At 42.7% G+C, this 17,879-nt stretch overlaps 1 protein-coding gene across 1 annotated transcript in view; it reads left to right on the forward strand.

The window, feature by feature from the left end:
• Positions 1-930: 930 nt before the first annotated feature.
• The window catches only part of ak7b (adenylate kinase 7b), a gene marked incomplete at both ends in the record, with an annotated part of 31,738 nt that continues 14,789 nt past the window's right edge, over positions 931-17,879 (forward strand). Inside the window, 14 exons of the mRNA XM_083633207.1 lie at positions 931-1,095; positions 2,767-2,875; positions 4,963-5,057; positions 6,262-6,372; positions 6,454-6,537; positions 6,857-6,945; positions 8,761-8,851; positions 9,487-9,564; positions 9,714-9,866; positions 12,832-12,960; positions 13,160-13,265; positions 13,690-13,818; positions 14,100-14,165; positions 15,541-15,738. Coding sequence (XP_083489333.1) covers positions 931-1,095; positions 2,767-2,875; positions 4,963-5,057; positions 6,262-6,372; positions 6,454-6,537; positions 6,857-6,945; positions 8,761-8,851; positions 9,487-9,564; positions 9,714-9,866; positions 12,832-12,960; positions 13,160-13,265; positions 13,690-13,818; positions 14,100-14,165; positions 15,541-15,738 — 1,603 coding nt within the window. The remainder of the gene's footprint in view (positions 1,096-2,766; positions 2,876-4,962; positions 5,058-6,261; positions 6,373-6,453; positions 6,538-6,856; positions 6,946-8,760; positions 8,852-9,486; positions 9,565-9,713; positions 9,867-12,831; positions 12,961-13,159; positions 13,266-13,689; positions 13,819-14,099; positions 14,166-15,540; positions 15,739-17,879) is intronic.

A 17,879-nucleotide genomic window follows, 5' to 3' on the forward strand; every position in this document is an offset into this window, starting at 1 on the left:
AGCCAATGACAGAGCTTGTAATAAGCCGGGAGCAGACATCCGGCAGCGACTGAAACAGTCGCTCCAATAGGGAGCAGCTGTAGAGCAGGGGAGGGCGTATCCCAATTGCCTGTTTCCGTGCAGCCAGACGACTCTCACGGAAGGGAGGGGAGGCTGGCTAGCGACGCGAGGTATTGAGCATGTGGTCTCTCTGGGCGCACAGAGCGGAGGCGGTGACGCAACGCTACCGGCCGATTCACACACACGCTTTGCGCGACGCCTTGCGCATACGCTTTAATCGACGCCTACGCATATAGGCATTGCTTCATGCACGCCTGCCGCCTATTTTCGTTCACACAGGACGCCACGCTCTGCGCTACGCTGAACACATGAGCAGCGGTTTTTTTACACTTTTCAGATCTGATTTATAGCATGGGTGAGTCCTCTTTTTTATTGTAATGTGCAAGTGAGGATGTCTGTCTATTTCCTGGCCCGCTGTAATTGTTATTTTCCCTCGGGTAATCATGTGACTATGAGTCATCAACACCATGAGTGAAACTTGCATTGAGACAGGGGGGGTATATATACATCTGACAGAAAAGACGTTAATAGAGGAACACATGAAGGACAGCTCTCCTCTCCCACTATGCTCCACCCTCCCTTTTGGGCAAACTCGGTAGAAAATATGGCCCAAGTCCACCAGAAACAACAGCCAGCTTGACAGTTCAGCGCGCCTAGAGCTGAAAAATAGAACAGACGCCTAAACGATAAATGCAGCGCAGCGTAGGCACAGCGCGAGCGTGGCTTCAGCACAGCGTGGCAGCGGTATGTGTGAACGCTCTCGTCTGTTAACAAGGACGCCTAAATTTTAGGCGTTGCTTAGGCGTTGCTTTAAGCGTCGCTCTAGGCGTGTGTGTGAACCCGGCGTACCTTCTGCTGCGCATGGCCGTGATGGGCGCGCTCCCGCGTGGTGTCTGTGTGGAGACCGCGGCTCCATGGCAACAGCAGGACAAACACATCAGCATGTCAGAGCGGAGGATGGAGGAAGTCAAACAGGCACCCAGACGAGTTTTTATCAACAACATAGACTCATACGCCTCCAAATGTATTGCTCAGGTAAACTTTTCTAACTATAATTAAAGATTAAAGATAATTTCAATAGTGAGTAATCATGTTACAAACGAGGAATTTGTCTTTGAGCAGTAGGCTATGCAGCGCAGCGATCACAATGCTTGCAGAAGATGAACAGGGTCCATGTCCATGTAGCATTAGGCTACATGTCTATGCAAAGTTCTTCAAGTGATAATGATAAGGATGGGGTTATGTCAGTCTAAAATGTTGATGTAAGTAAAGCCCTCATCGTGTGCTGCAAAGCAAGAATCTGAATTGACCCATTTAGCCTACTCAGTGTAGGCTACATTTAGTCTAAACGACTCAAGCAGAAAGGCCTATCATTTAAATTACTTGAGTAAGAGTAAAAGTAGCCTATAGCATTATAAAAACACTTTCAATAATCTTCAAAAACAACATGCTACAATAGGCCTATCTGTACTTGAGTAGCCTACCTTCCACATCTGGTTAAATGATATGGCCCATTTCAGAATGTTATTGGACTATAATTAGGCTATTGGTGCATTAATGTATTAATCACTTTAATGTTGGAGTTAAGGTGGAAGTGGTAGGCTAATTTTACTTACTTTATATAGCCTATGGCTGGGTAACGTTGCGAGGCAGCTGGTTTGTTTTCACACGTGAAAACAAACCAGCTGGCAGTGGCAGGTTAGGGTATCTTGACCTATACAAATATAGGCTATCATAATTTATTTGTGGATGAATAACTTGTAACTAGTAAGGTTATAGCTAAAGCTGTCAAATAAATATTGTGGAGTAGGCCTACAAAGTATATTATTTCCCTCTGAAATGTAGGAGTAGCATGAAATGGAAATACGCAAAGTAGGCTACCTCTAAATTGTATTTAAGTACAGTACAGTTGAGTAAATGCACTTTGGTACATTCCACCACTTTTCGTCATGTGTGTTTACCCACTATTCAGCTGTTGTCTGAATGTGTGGTGGGAGCGCCTCTGGCTGGTGACGGGGAGGTGGAGAGTGAGGGAGAGGAGGAGAGCACGAGCACAGACCACAGCAGAGAAAGATGCTTTCAAATGGTCGGGACCGTTACCGACACATCCCACGAGGAAAGAATATATGTCCAAGAGGAGTATTTTGTAAGTATCTCTGAGCACACCTTACTGACTGTAACTTACTTACATCATGTTAATATAATGATGCTTAATATAAATAGTGAAGTTGATGCATATGTAGGCTATGAATTTCTTCCCAAACCCAAAGCCTTTCCAACAAGGCAAAGGGTGGCCACTTTAAATCATCTCAAATATAGACGGTTTTCACCAGAGCGCAACCCCACAGCACTTCCTTTTTCTCAGCATTCGGTAAACTGCAGAAATATTCACTCGACATCGTTACTTTTGTTTTCGCTGCTCAGCTGTATAGACGGTTTTCACGGAATGGTCAGTCCTGCACTTGAATGTTTTTTTCTGTTCTGTCCATAGCAAACACTGCAACAGGAAGTGAGCGGGGGTTCAATTTAGAATGTTTTTGTTGTCAAGTTAAAACCGTCTATAAGATAGTTTTGACTTGTTTAACACTTTTTTTGGTCACTGCATATTTCAGTTTGTGTCTTACTTCATAGTTTTTTTGATGTCTTTGCTGTTTGCTGTAGAAGCCCAGGTTTCTTACAACATATGATTTTGTGTTTGTATGCCAGCAACCGAGAAGGGAAGAGCTTCTCCACCACCTGATGGACTGTGACATCATCATCTACAACATTACCCAGCATGCCGATCAGGTGGACGAGGCATCCTGGGCCGTCTCAGGTGGTCATATCATCATGCTCCATTTTAAGTGCTGACCAGTAGCCTGTACTACAAAGCAAGATTAGTGGTTTAGCGAGGTAACTTCAGGTTTAACCCTGGTTTAGCCGTACTACAAAGCAAGTTAACTTCTAATCACCATGGCAACTCATGCTGCAAAGCTAACCTGGTCCCGACCAGGTTAGCTTCAGAGGATAAGATCAAAATCCATGACAGACCCATATAATCGGCTCTCTGGAGTCATTCACCATTCATATAAGATCGCCATAAGAAAAATAGATTGCAGTCAACTGAGAATAGAACAAGAAAAACATTCGTGGCTCTGTAGGTTACATAATTAAATTAAGCCTACTTACCACTTTATGTCTTAACAGCTCAACGATGCGTGGAGAAATATGATCACTATTAATCACCGCGGTGCATATCATCAACGGAGCCTCAAATGGAGTGAGGGTGATATTCTCCTACATGCCAGAAAAGCCTATACATATAATATAGATATGGGATAAATATGGGATAGCCCCAATACTAAATATGCAGGCTTCTTGCATGTTTCAGCTGGAACTGTGTCCTGTAGGCTGTATGCCAATATATGAGCAAAAATAGGCTAGTTTTTATCAATGATAACTATGCCCGCATCGTCTCAATTCAGTTCAGCAGTTTTCTCTTTTATATTAGGCTATTAGGCTTTATACTAGGCTATTTTATATATGAATTATTCGATCAGTGCAACCACACACATGAGTGATAGAGATCATTATTCATTGAGCATGCGTTTCTAAATCTATGGTCTAAATAGGCTTACAGATTGTGGAAATGTATAGACTGAGATTACACATTTACATTTGTTGCTGCTGTAGGAGACAGAAATCGCTGATCAAAGTAAATCAAATGACTGATGTGAATACAAGCTGCTAGTTTAGACAGCCCTTCAGCAGACTATATCCAACGCAGATTTTCATTCTGACATTAAATCGCGGATACATAAAATATCCGCTAAAACTCTGATCACGGTGTGCTTTCATTGAACGAGGAAATGGGTGTGGAAATGGGTGTGGGCGTGGATCAACTCAGCTGTTCATAATGTGATTGGCTAGCGCACCTCTTTCGCGTGGACGCGCGCCTGTGCACGAGCGAAAAACGTGCGCGTGCACAGGCAGATCCCAGCTCCAGTTATCGAGTAAAAAACCAGCGTCGTAGTATCCTTAAACTAGATAGCTTTGATCCTGTTCAGTCAAACCAGATCAAAGTGACAGATCGCGGGTCTGTTAAGACAGCTTCGTAGTACAGGGTACTGGTTACTGTGTGTATTTCTGTAATCTGCTCTGTGATTGATATGCCTGCTAATATCTGCCATATGATTCAGAAGGTATAGTAGCCTGATAGTGTGTGGACTTGCTTGATTTAGGGCTGGAGGAGTGGACGATAATTCGATATTATTGTTTACTGTCTTTCAGTGGGATCATTGTGATGATATGAATATATTTTAATAGAGCTCAACAGTCACGTGACTTTCCGTTATGTTTCCTGCCCCGGAAGTGAGTTCCCCATTCATTTTCTCCATAGACATTTAGAAAAAGTCCTTATAGAACGAGTTTTAAGGCTTGGAACAAACCCAACCCGTGACCTACTGTATCGTGAGTGACCATAAGACATTTAACTTGGAGCAAAAATAAAAACGGGTAAGAAAATCGAAAATTAGATTTTTGAATGGGCACTTCCGGGGCAAGAAATGCCTGTTCAACTCTACATTGTGACACAGACTTTCTGCTGTCTAAATTGATGATGACAAGCAAATTGTATTTAAACTGATCAAATGAGGTATGGTAGGAATATTATTTGAAAATCTAAGGTTTGTTTACTATTACTATTCGGTTCCACGAGATGGACATTAATTTGATTATTTAACGTGATTTTGCATACATGAACCATATCGTGATATACATGTATATTGATATCGTAACAAAAATCCTTATGATTATCATGATATCGATTTCAACCATATCGTCCGGCCCTATTTTGGGTATAGCCCCCCTGGACAAAACTGTGCTGGAATGGAGTAGGTTCTGACGGTGTTGTGCTGTTTCCAGCCCTGCACAAAGAAATGGGCAGTTTTAGTCGGCCAAAGATGTTCATCCTCATATCTACAGTGATGACCTGGGCCTGCAGCAAGCCGCTTGATCCCGTGAGTTCGATACCTTGAGTGTGTGTGTGTGTGTGTGTGTGTGTGTGTGTGTGTGTGTGTGTGTGTGTGTGTGTGTGTGTGTGTGTGGAGCCCTATCAAACTCAAAATCAAAGGACACGCGCAGCAACGTGTGTGTGCCTGCGTGATTAACATAGTACATTTTGGTATGCACGCACGCGCACTATGACGTGCGCAAACAACATCACGCGTGACAACAAGATGCGTACTGTACGTCTGCCACTGTTATATACATTTTGTTAAGCGTACACACACGCGCGCGCGTTCGCATTTTTGAAACTACGCCACCGGAAGTTTATCTGCATCGCGCGCAACAGTCTGCGTACGTGAACGCGTCGTGTAGTTCGCTTCCATTTTATTCTCGGGGGGGAGGGGGGAAGAGGAGAAGAAAGAAAGAAGAAATAATGATGTAACTTTATGCAATTTGCGAGCCTGCAAAGCGGGCGAGCCCTCTCGGGGAAACCTGACAAATAAGCTAATTTGTGTTTAAGTTTAAAAAAGTAAGCTGTTGCTAAAATGGAACCATGACGTATGACTCAATGGAACGATATAGTTATATTTATAGCTACAGTTATAGTTATATGTCTTGTCACTTCGATTCTACGGATGAGCTAGTATGTTAACTAGCTAGCTAACTTCTATGTTAGCTAAGTCCCCTGCCTGCTCCTGTAACCACTTCACCAGGCTCAAAACGGCACTGGGTGACCAAAAGTTTCGCTTGTTAACCAGTTCGAGTCACGCTCTTTCCAGTGGGAGCATCAGCTTTGAAATCCGTTGGCCGGTTGTTGAACTGTAAGCAATAATGCGGCTTTGAGCTAAGCTAACGTTACGCTGGTTGCCGACTGTAGCACGGACTTGAAGGCAAGAGACAAAGCTCTTGTGATTTTTTTTAAACAGCGCTGCCACCATGATGTTGGAGTGGGACAACCTATTAGCCTTCGGTTCTTATCAATGTAAGATCTTTGGCGCAGAATCAAATTGTTAGCTAAGCACGCTGAGCCCATTTTGAAAGTCATTGAAAAGTCATGGACTTTTATATCAGGACCACAGTTGGGGCCCTGTAGTTATGGGCTACTTTGACCCCAACATGTCGAGTACTGTATAAAGTTATCTAGTCAGTTTTTTCAAATTCATAGAATTGACTGTGATCATCAACTCTTTCTGTGTTGTCTGTGTGTTGTAATAGGATGAACCGGAGATTCCTTTCACCGATGAAGACTACAGGAGAAGAAGAACACATCCCAACTTCCAACGCCACATCGACCTGGAAAAACTGACGGTCAAAATGGGGAAAACGGTTAGTTTGAAATTCCTGTGCATCGTAATTTTTTTTGCGTAAGAACACATCACGTGGACAGATTATTGTTGTTGCTTTTAGAAACGCACGGTGTTCTCAACGTACGTGGTGGCATCAGGACTTCAGTACGGGATGGGAGAGCAAGTCTTCCACTTCTTTTTCAAGGTGAGATCTGACATCTACCTGTGGCTTCCAGTATGAGCACGATCCTGTTTTATAGTCCCAGTATGTAGATTTTGTCGATGATGAATCAGAATGTTGGGGTTGTGTGAGAACGAGGAATCTCACACTATGCCAAGCTGCTCCCTGCAGCGCACCAACTGGACAATGTCTATTTTCTCAAAATGAACCCCTATAAAACCATCCATTGCGCCTGAAGGCGTCATTGGCATCTGGCTATGACTACTCTATATCACTGTTTTTAACATGAGGTTTCAGGTTTGGGGTTTAGTTACTCTTCTGATATTCTGTTTGATTGTATTAGATGTCATGGCTGGGTCAGGCACATGCAATACCTGTCTTTGGAGAGGGCAACAACATTGTCCCCACTATTCACATCAATGACCTGGCCAGGTTAGACACACACACACACACACACACACTCACTTGGCACTCCAATACTAAAACAGTCATCAAAAAGGCTCAGCAACGGCTCTTCTTCTTAAGAAGACTGAAGCATTTTACCCACAACAGTCAGGTCCTCCTTAATTTTTATCGATGTATCATCGAGAGTATCCTCACCAGCTCTTTCACCGTATGGTTTGGTAATCTTACTGTGAAGGAGAAAACATCTCTAAACAGAGTTGTGCGCCGTGCTCGCAGGGCAACCGGGGCCGACCTGCCTGCATTAGAGGAGCTCTACAGCTCTAGACTTCTGGCCCGTGCTTCTAGCATTGTTAGAGACCCCGCAGGTCACCCAGCCGCTAACCTCTTTAACCTACTTCCCCTCGGCAGACGCTACCGCTCTATGAAATGCTCTACCACTCGTTTTGCAAAGAGCTTTTTTCCAAGTGCGGTACGCAGTCTGAATGTTAATACCAAACGCTAGATCCTACACCCGCCAAGCTGTAGACCATGCCTTACTTTTTGTTGCTTTTCCTTTGTATAAGATGTCTTATACCTAACTGTACATGCAATGTTGCCTCTATGCATAGGCACCTTATCTATCTTAATTCATGTGCACTTTAATTATCTTGCACTTTAAAACTTGAGCTGGTGAACTCGGCTCTATCCAATATGCACTTGTCTCTTTTTATCTTTTTAAAATTTTAACCTTTTTATTCCTTTTATTCTTTTACACGGTATCTAAATGTTTTTATATGCTGTCCTGTGATTTGTTATGTATGTTTTTAAGCTCCTAGCACCCCAATTCCAATGCAGTCCCTACTGTAAATGGCAAATAAAGTGACTTGACTTGACACACACACACACACACACACAGACAGACACACACACACACACAGACAAGATATGGGGCCCTATCTTGGTACAGGCGATATCCCCTATTTGCGCACCTGTTTGCACATGCCTTAAGGCAGGGAAAATAGTCCGCATTGCACTAGTGTCCAGGTGTTATGCCGATTTTTGCAACCACTACGCGGCAGCAGCTAAACACATCCCCACCTCACGAGAGCATATTGTAATGATTTATACAGAAATGTAACTGTTTAAAAGTTATATAATTGTCTGGGTAGATGTGACCTCCCTGTTTTCTAAGTTAAAACAGCCCTGAAATATGGTGGGGATGCAATTCTCGGCGGGGATGCGGAAACGTTCACGGCACGTGCCGCAGGCGCAAATTAGAGCCGTGCCAAATCATCTGCGCCCCCAAAATGCCAGCGCAAACGGGATTTGGGCGGTCTTAAGTACCAGAATTATTCACAGGTGTGGCCAGGCAATGCCGGGGGCGTTAGATCAATAAAACCAATCGGATTCCCGTCTTGCAATCGCTGTTCATGAGAGGCATGCAATATGCTGTAATTCTCTCCATGCGTAATAGAGTGGACTCACTCGTGCCGAGGACAAAGAGAGATGGAGAGAGCTTGTTGACAGATCGTCTGTGTTGCCAACGACCCTCACGGTTATGGGATAGGTGAAGGTGAATAGCCTATGTCCATTGTCCAACATGTTTTCTCAATTCATTTCACTCTTTGCGATGTGACAAAAGTTTCTCAGTGAGTTATAGTTGATTGCCTCATTGAATTATCTGCTAATAATACCCAATTCTAGCAGCAGAATTTGATGTCCTGGCGTGGCAAGGCTGTGCGTAATGACATATCCAAAAGGAATCAGCTGTCCCAACCACTAGAGATGAGCTGTATCCCCTTCTCTGTCTGATGATATTTGAGTATATTTCAGAGCTAACATTGTCATTTGTTGGCTTTCAAGTGTGATTCAGACCATCATTGACCATAAGCCCAAACCACACTACCTGCTGGCTGTGGACGATTCCAACAACACCATGGAGGACATTATGAAGGTGTGTAACTTAAAAGCCCTCTGAATGGGTTGAAAATGTAATGAAACCATTTAAATGTAATGTAAAAACATCTTCAGAATGTAATCTTAAAAAAAAAGGTTAGACCCCTTAGAACTGGATGTAATACTTGTAATAATGCATTACATTATCAGGAAGTATTACAATATCAGGTATACGTTATTTTTGAGTCTGTTTCACAGACATCTTATTATATTCTGACAAGTTATTACCTTATTTTTACAGTCTATGGTTATTACATTATCCAACATCATCCCAGCCTCTTTGTGTGGATATACTCCCTCCCCTACATGTATATTTATACCATACTTTTGTAGATATGTAGGTACATACTGTAGTATATATATATATATATACATACACACACACACACACACACACACACACACACACACACACACACACACACACACACACACACACACACACATATATATATGAGATGAGATAAACTTTATTGTCACTACATGGTACAAGTATCACGAGCGAAATTCTGCTTGGTTCCCTCTCAAAATATACATCTCTTTCATATACATACATACCGTACATACATACATACATACATACATACATAGTATACAATAGATTGATTGATACACTACTCTTTTCTCCACCAGACGGTTGCCTCTGCACTTGGACCAGGGAAGATCCAGAAAAAGCCATTTGAGGATGCCTTCCTCATGCAGGATTTGAGCGTTTGTTAAACCAAGTTACAATAAACACAGTTTATAGTCATGTACTGTACGTCAGAATTGTGGAGGCTGACTCCTTCCATAGACAACCCTAACTGACAACTCTACAAATCCCTAAAAGATGTTATTAACACATAACTTTCCCCCTCCAGCAAATCGAAATTGATTCCATGTCTGTCAACCTTCGCATGGAGGCTGTATACCTCAAAGAGTTGTTCCCCAGCCTGACTTGGGCTTGTGAGGCAGGTCCTCTGGAGAACATAGAGCTGGTGGTGGAGGAGTTCCGGCAGACCCGGGGACTGCTGGTATGTACTGGACCTACAGGAAATTCACACCACACACTCGCCCTGTGTTTGAAACCAGTCCCTATTACAGAAATACAGTAGTGGACTATAAAGTGTGTTCACCATTTTTTACTAGTGTCTGTAATTCTCAGCTCTTAATTTGATTCACCAGTCCACTATAAAATACCCACAATGCACTACAAATTCTAGTGAACAGCGAATGTACCCTACATTTGCTCCCATATACCACAATGCAATACTGTTGTGTTTACCAAAGCAGAAGAAGAGTGAGGTAGTGTCCAAAACTCGCTTGATCATTTCCCATATAGTTCACTATAATAAACACTATATTGGGAATAGTGAGTGAGTGAGTGAGTGAATCCGAACATGACTACTGTATCGCCATACTGTCACAAAAACATGCAACTGAAAATTTGATGTTTTATCCTTTTATTGAATTTACTTGAATTCTAAGTTTACATGGTTGTTTCATGTTCCATTAGTCAGTAAGAACTATTCTTCCTGGGGTCCCAGGGTTTATGAGGTTGTAGATCAGAGGTGCCCAAATGCTTTCCTATCAAGGACCAAAAACTAATCTGGATGGAGGGCCGTGGGCCAAAATTAAATGTTGATGTTATTTGAAATTACATTACATTAAAATGTATTATATTTGATAGACAATTTACATTCTAAATATAATATAAATGTTCAAAATAATAATACAAAAAAAAAGTTTTATAAAAAAATTAATAGAGGTAGATTTAGTTGATTGGGGGAAAAAAAGCTTAAACATTTTCAAAGGGACATACACCTTTCTGTCAGAAAGGGCATGCAACTCAAGGTATGTAACCCTTTCAGATATCTTGAGGTGTGGTGAAGCGACCCCTTTGAAAATGGCCGTGCCAATTTTTCCCTCGCCAAAATGTAGCCTAACTTTGGAGCATTATGTACTCCCCTTGCCGACAAGCTAGGCTGACATGGTACCAATCGATTCCTTAGGTTTTCTAGCTTCATAATGGTATAAGAACCATCACACTAGCTCTAAAAATGAGCCCGCTACAGCCTCCGAAGGACGGTAATATTAGCTGCAATTTATTTTTAATTTTTTTGTCAACTCCATGGTGGGCCAAAACAAATGGAGGGGGCAGGCTAAACGTAGACTCAGTACAAGATACTTTTACAAGATACTTTTATTGCCACACAACCAGGTTGGTGGTATTTAGTTTCAGTACAGTTTACTGTGAAGCTCTGCAAAAGACAGGACATACATGAATACATTTAACATTTAACATTTAACATTTAACCCCTCTTCCCAACAATAAATACATAAATACAGCACACAAACAAGTCAAACAGTCCAACAGGTGTTTAGAGGGTGTGAGGCCTAAGGGGGGAGAGGAAGTGGGGGTCCGATAGAGTTCAGGGTTCGTATGGCTGTTGGGAAAAAGCTGTCCTTGAAGCGGGTGGTTTTGGGGTGGATGGACCTGAAGCGTCTGCCTGAGGGTAGAGGCTGGAACAGATGGTGTGCTGGGTGGGAGGGGTCCTTGGCAATTTTGCCTGCACGGGTGACTGTACGGGAGGTGAAGATGGAGTCCAGGGAGGGGAGGTCACAACCAATGATTTTGGAGGCCTTTTTGATGATGCGTTGAAGTTTGTTTATAAGGGATTATAAGTGTTTATAAGGGATTATAAGTGTTAATCCGACTGAGAATATTATTATTTAAATCTTTAAGTGTATAAGTGTTTATAAGGGATTATAAGTGTTAATCCGACTGAGAATATTATTATTTAAATCTTTTCATAACGTTAGGTGGTGCTGTTGGAAACCTTGCATCGGAGAACCAATCATGAGTGTTGTGGGCGGGCCTGCTTTCTGGGGGCAGTGCACGTTCATGCAGAACCGGTGTCTCGCAAAACATCGCCGCGTTTGCAGAGAAACATATTAATCTCTTAGAAACAAACATAACCTGTTAATAGGACATGTTTCATCCGGCCCCGGCGGCTAGAGGTCTTTCCCCCAGCGATAAGCCCGACTCCCGAGGCTACGTTACAGAGCCTGCTGATGACTTCACAGTAGCAAGCGGACCACTTCCGGGTAGGAAATTTTTTTGTAAAATAAACAACAGGTATAAACTCTCTTTGCAGCACATCAGTGTCTTGCTCTATATTGGAACTATGAAACATTGCATTGCCGCTACCAAATAAAATTCTAATAATAAATGTAGGCGTGTCTGCTGCCGGCTGTTCTCGCCGGGCTCGAAGAGACAGATTTTGACAATGAAATTCCCAAACGTTTGCTGGTTAGGTGGCGCTGTTGGCGCCGCCTAACCAAATGTCTGGAAACCGAGACTAGGCTAAACGTGGCCCACGGGCCCCAAATTGGTCAGCCATGTTGTAGATTATAGATTAGGCCATAGGTAAGAAATTAGCGGGGGTTCGGAGCAAATTGCCTGTAAAATTGCCCTTGGAATTAGAATGACGGGGGCTTTTAAATGCCCCCGTAAAATAAAGAGTTAACTTTCTGTATTTTAACGTTACTCTGCATTTGCAAAGCATGACTCAAAAATGGCCAGCTAGGCATCCATACCTGCACAACCCCCACCCCTTCCTCCTACTAGTAGAGGGTTGCATGACAGATTTTTTCAAGTGGTTTCTGTGAATAAAGTCAAGTGGACATCGAGTAGTCCTAAAAAAAAGAAGAAGATATGTCTTGGTCACTGAGTTGATGACAGCAGCCCGTAATGCAGGAGGAATGTGAACAACGCAAAACTTATACTCACTGATCAAACATTTTCATCACAAAATCGTCACAGAAAACCTGCAGACATTGGGGTAAAACAACATTGCTTTTAACTGATGTAGGTATAATCAATGCTGTGAATATTTTCAGAATTGGAGCCAATATTAAAATGCTACTGGTATTGATATTGGTTCTGTTAATATTCTAACAGATAATGCATGACTCATTGTGGAGTGTTTTCTGCAGCCCATCCGTCTGTGTGTCCTGGGTCCTCCTGCAGTGGGCAAGAGCACCGTGGCTGAACAGATCTGTAAACACTACAAGCTCCATCACATCAGACTGAAAGAGACCATCTCTGAGACCATCGCCCAACTGGTCAGCTGCTCCTCAAACACCTAAAGTACCAGTACACGCAGAGACATGACACCTAAAGTACCAGTACATGTAGAGACATGACAGACAGACAGTTATCAGTATATATATAGTATATATAGTATCAGTACACAGTACCAGTACACACAGAGACATGACAGAAAACATAATGCAGATATTACATTTCTGTCCCTTTTTATAGGAAGCTGCTGTGAAGAACGATGATCCAGAGGCAGAGACGGAGGACTCTGCAGCAGAAGCTCAGGAGCTCCTGGACACCCTGAAGAAGAGTATGGATCAGAACGGAGGTAGAGACATTGGCCCCTATCGTATGCTTGCGCAAAGGCGGGGCAAATTGTATCTGCGTCTGCCCTGGCTGTCATCTGCTATCTTCCACCCTGCACACGTGCCGATTTTATTTTTTTATTTTTTACTTTCAGAGGTTGGTGGTGGATGATGGCAATATGTTATAGTTAAACTAAAACAATACATTTCATTCAGTTCAATTCAAAATCAACATTTTGACAGGGGGGGCAGACTGAGAGTAAGCTCTCTTTTTACAGAAGGAGAAATTAAATGTGAGCTGGATTCTCTTAGCAAATTTGAATACAGATAAACAGCATATGTCAAAAATATAATGCATGAAGTATTGAAGCGGGGTAGTGGCATGAGCGGGTCTAATCAGTCAATCCGTGTCCAGCAATAGATGAAATGAGCGTTGTTGTCCTTTAGGGCATCTGGAGGAGCAGCTTGTGATCAGGGTGATGAGGGATAAGCTGAAGTCTAAACCCTGCAGAAACCAAGGCTTCGTTCTGGATGCCTTTCCCAAGACCTACGAGCAAGCTAAGGACCTTTTCTATGGTGAGAGACTGACAAAAACCTGGTCCTACTTTACATTATTAGCTACATTATTAGCTTTAGCATTATTTTTGTATTTGTATTTATTTAGCACATATTAAAATAATCGGCATACAAAGACACCATCAAATGCAATTTAAATAAAAGAAAACATGCAAGGAGATTCCAAAAAGCCCTCAAGGGGCTTGACAAAGCGGCATCCCCCAAAATATCTTAAAGGCACAAAAAAGCATAGCTTATTATCTCAAGCTAATATTTATTTATTTATTTATTCGTCTTTTTAGCTGAAGAGGACGAACCAGGTGATGAAAGATCCAAGATTCCCCCATACAACAAGAATATTATCCCAGGTCTGTCCTCTCTTCTCATTTTCATTCATCTTCAACAGCAAGAAATTCACACACAAACGTGTTCATGCTGCCAGCTAGAAAAGGCCTAGAACTAGAACCTAGAACTGGCCTGTGATTGTACATCTGCACTCTTAAAGAGTACATCAAGAGCTTCAAATCTATTCGAAATACTTGTCATTGAAGCTTCGAAGCCCAAAAATGGTATTCGGGGACTGCCCTACTAGGATCAGTGTGGCCAGGGCCTTTGTCTTGTGTCTGGATGCCTCTGTAACAGTGTCCTCTGTCTGTGCTGTAGAGTTTGTCTTGTGTCTGGATGCCTCTGTAACAGTGTCCTCTGTCTGTGCTGTAGAGTTTGTCTTGTGTCTGGATGCCTCTGTAACAGTGTCCTCTGTCTGTGCTGCAGAGTTTGTCTTGTGTCTGGATTCCTCTGTAACAGTGTCCTCTGTCTGTGCTGCAGAGTTTGTCTTGTGTCTGGATGCCTCTGTAACAGTGTCCTCTGTCTGTGCTGTAGAGTTTGTCTTGTGTCTAGATGCCTCTGTAACAGTGTCCTCTGTCTGTGCTGTAGAGTTTGTCTTGTGTCTAGATGCCTCTGTAACAGTGTCCTCTGTCTGTGCTGCAGAGTTTGTCTTGTGTCTAGATGCCTCTGTAACAGTGTCTTCTGTCTGTGCTGCAGAGTTTGTCTTGTGTCTAGATTCCTCTGTAACAGTGTCCTCTGTCTGTGCTGTAGAGTTTGTCTTGTGTCTGGATGCCTCTGTAACAGTGTCCTCTGTCTGTGCTGTAGAGTTTGTCTTGTGTCTAGATGCCTCTGTAACAGTGTCCTCTGTCTGTGCTGCAGAGTTTGTCTTGTGTCTGGATGCCTCTGTAACAGTGTCCTCTGTCTGTGCTGTAGAGTTTGTCTTGTGTCTAGATGCCTCTGTAACAGTGTCCTCTGTCTGTGCTGCAGAGTTTGTCTTGTGTCTAGATGCCTCTGTAACAGTGTCCTCTGTCTGTGCTGTAGAGTTTGTCTTGTGTCTAGATGCCTCTGTAACAGTGTCCTCTGTCTGTGCTGCAGAGTTTGTCTTGTGTCTAGATGCCTCTGTAACAGTGTCCTCTGTCTGTGCTGTAGAGTTTGTCTTGTGTCTAGATGCCTCTGTAACAGTGTCCTCTGTCTGTGCTGCAGAGTTTGTCTTGTGTCTGGATGCCTCTGTAACAGTGTCCTCTGTCTGTGCTGCAGAGTTTGTCTTGTGTCTAGATGCCTCTGTAACAGTGTCCTCTGTCTGTGCTGCAGAGTTTGTCTTGTGTCTAGATGCCTCTGTAACAGTGTCCTCTGTCTGTGCTGCAGAGTTTGTCTTGTGTCTAGATGCCTCTGTAACAGTGTCCTCTGTCTGTGCTGCAGAGTTTGTCTTGTGTCTGGATTCCTCTGACACCTTCCTGAAGGATCGGGTGCTGAACCTGCCTGAGCGGCTGGTACAGGAAACCTCCTACCGTCAGGAAGACTTCCTGCGACGGCTGGCCAGCTACAGGGAGCTCAACGTGGAGGACGAGACCGTCCTCAACTACTTCCATGAACTGGACATTGTCCCTCAACGCATGGGTAATTACAGTATTGCCAGTGAACAGCTTTAAAGGCTACGGTGTATTGATTGATTGATTGATTGATTTTTATTTGTCTCAAACCAGCAGGTACAGATATCACAATCTTTGGATAAAAAAAAAATATGTATAAAAAAGAAAGAGAAATAACAATATGATATCAAGTTTGGTCCGAGAAGGGGCAGAAAGAAGCTTATCTAGTCCTGCCCCTTCCTTACAACATTATATTGCACTTATAGATTCTCACTCTTAGTAAAACTCTAAAAAAAAAACAGAGAGAAGACAAATTAACACTATTCACAAAAGCTGAGAGAGGTTTGTGTCACAATGGAACAACTTTTTACAGTGTGGCCACTAAGGTGAGGCGTCTAGAAGAGGGTCTGTCTGTCAGACTCTATACGGATGTCTGTTCATTCGCCAGCTGGAACAAAAATTACAACCAGTTCCACATGAACGTAACACGTGACGGACGCTCTGCCCGGGCAGCGCACAGACATTTAGAATATCAATATAGAGATCGCACATCTCCTCGTCTCATTTGCTGATGTAGGTAAGATGTGAGGCATCAGTATTACATGTAGACTGTTTAATAAGCAGTTAAAAGTTTACCTTTAGGAGTTTTTCCTTCTGACTGAGTGAGGGTAAACCCCTTATTGTATAGTGTAAATTATGGAGAGTTGTGACAATAATGTGTGCCTTGCTATGTTTGCATGTACAACTACTGTCAGTAGGCTACTCGTATCAAGACAATAGTACGATGCAGTGGATTTACTGCAATTCTTGTGAAAGTTATTTATTAATAATAAAGTTATTATTATTATTATAGGCGACTATCAAAGCCCAAAAATTAGTCGCCGAGAGGCTAATTGGGGGACTGACCTGGCCCGACGCGCTGGCTGTCGAGTACGAAAAATCACTGATCCAAAGAAAGTTACGTTTTGCAGATTTATTGCAGGTGAACATACAGCGTGAAACATCCATGAATTGCATCCAAAACAGCGATCTAGGCAACGTAAACGATAGCAATCAGCAAAGTGAGACTTCCCCCTCTCACCCTCTCTCCATTCACAAAACCCCAAGCAAGCAGGTAAACAGCTGATTTTACTACGAACCGTGCCGCCAATACCACGTCACCCAAATCCCCGTATGTGACAGTGACAGGTGACTCAAATCCCCGTATGTGACCAACAATTCATCATACAGTAATAACACACAATCATACCTAGCTCCTACAATTATTATGATACTTATCATGATATAATTTGCACTGTGCCGCTCATGGGCGAAGTTTGCGTTGGTTCAGGAAGTTCACTGAACCCCCTATTGGCCGTAGCCAAAAATGCATGAAGGGATTTAAATATTAACTATATTTTTAATTATAACACAGAACTAATCTTTTATTTGAATGCCTTTCAATGTTTATTATAAAACATTGTTCTGGTCTGATTTCCAATGCTTTGGTATGGTAGCCGGTTGCAACCGCCTGCATCTCGCACACATTTTTTGTACATTTAAATGAAAACTAGTTCTGCTCAAGCACTCCTCCTTTTAGCAACGTTCTCACTTCCCACACAGTTGATTAGCCTACAAGGTTTTCAGATCTGCTAGTTATTAGGCTACTTAGTTTGCTCCTCACTCACTCACTCCCTCGCTCCTTCTCTCTCCCCACGCGTCCTCCAAGTCCATGCGTACTCCAGAAACTAGTATAAACAGAACTACGACTCCTCCGTGGTGTCCGCACCTGTCCGTGTAGTGCAGGGGTGGGCAACTATTTTTCATGGGGGGCCACATGAGAAACCCAGATTGTTGCCGGGGGCCGAACAAATATTGTCATGCCGTAACCCATGGATGGACAACTTTGATGATAGAGAGGGCCACAAAAAATGTCCTCGCTACCAGGTTTTGCTGACGGCCGAACGGCGCCAGCGCGAACAATTTGGTGCATATGAAGCCAGGTTTAGAGGAATAACTCATTTTAAATTAACAGTTGTGATGTCATTATTCAGTCTTAACCAGTGTCTGGCAAGTTACTTTCAAAATGTAATATACTACATATTACTAGTTACTTTCATTTGAAAGTAATAAGTTACTTTACAATATTACTTTCTGTGTAGAGTAACTCGTTACTTATTGCATTACTTT

Source organism: Poromitra crassiceps (assembly GCF_964638095.1).
Source record: "Poromitra crassiceps genome assembly, chromosome: 3".
Taxonomy (NCBI): Eukaryota; Metazoa; Chordata; class Actinopteri; order Beryciformes; family Melamphaidae; genus Poromitra; species Poromitra crassiceps.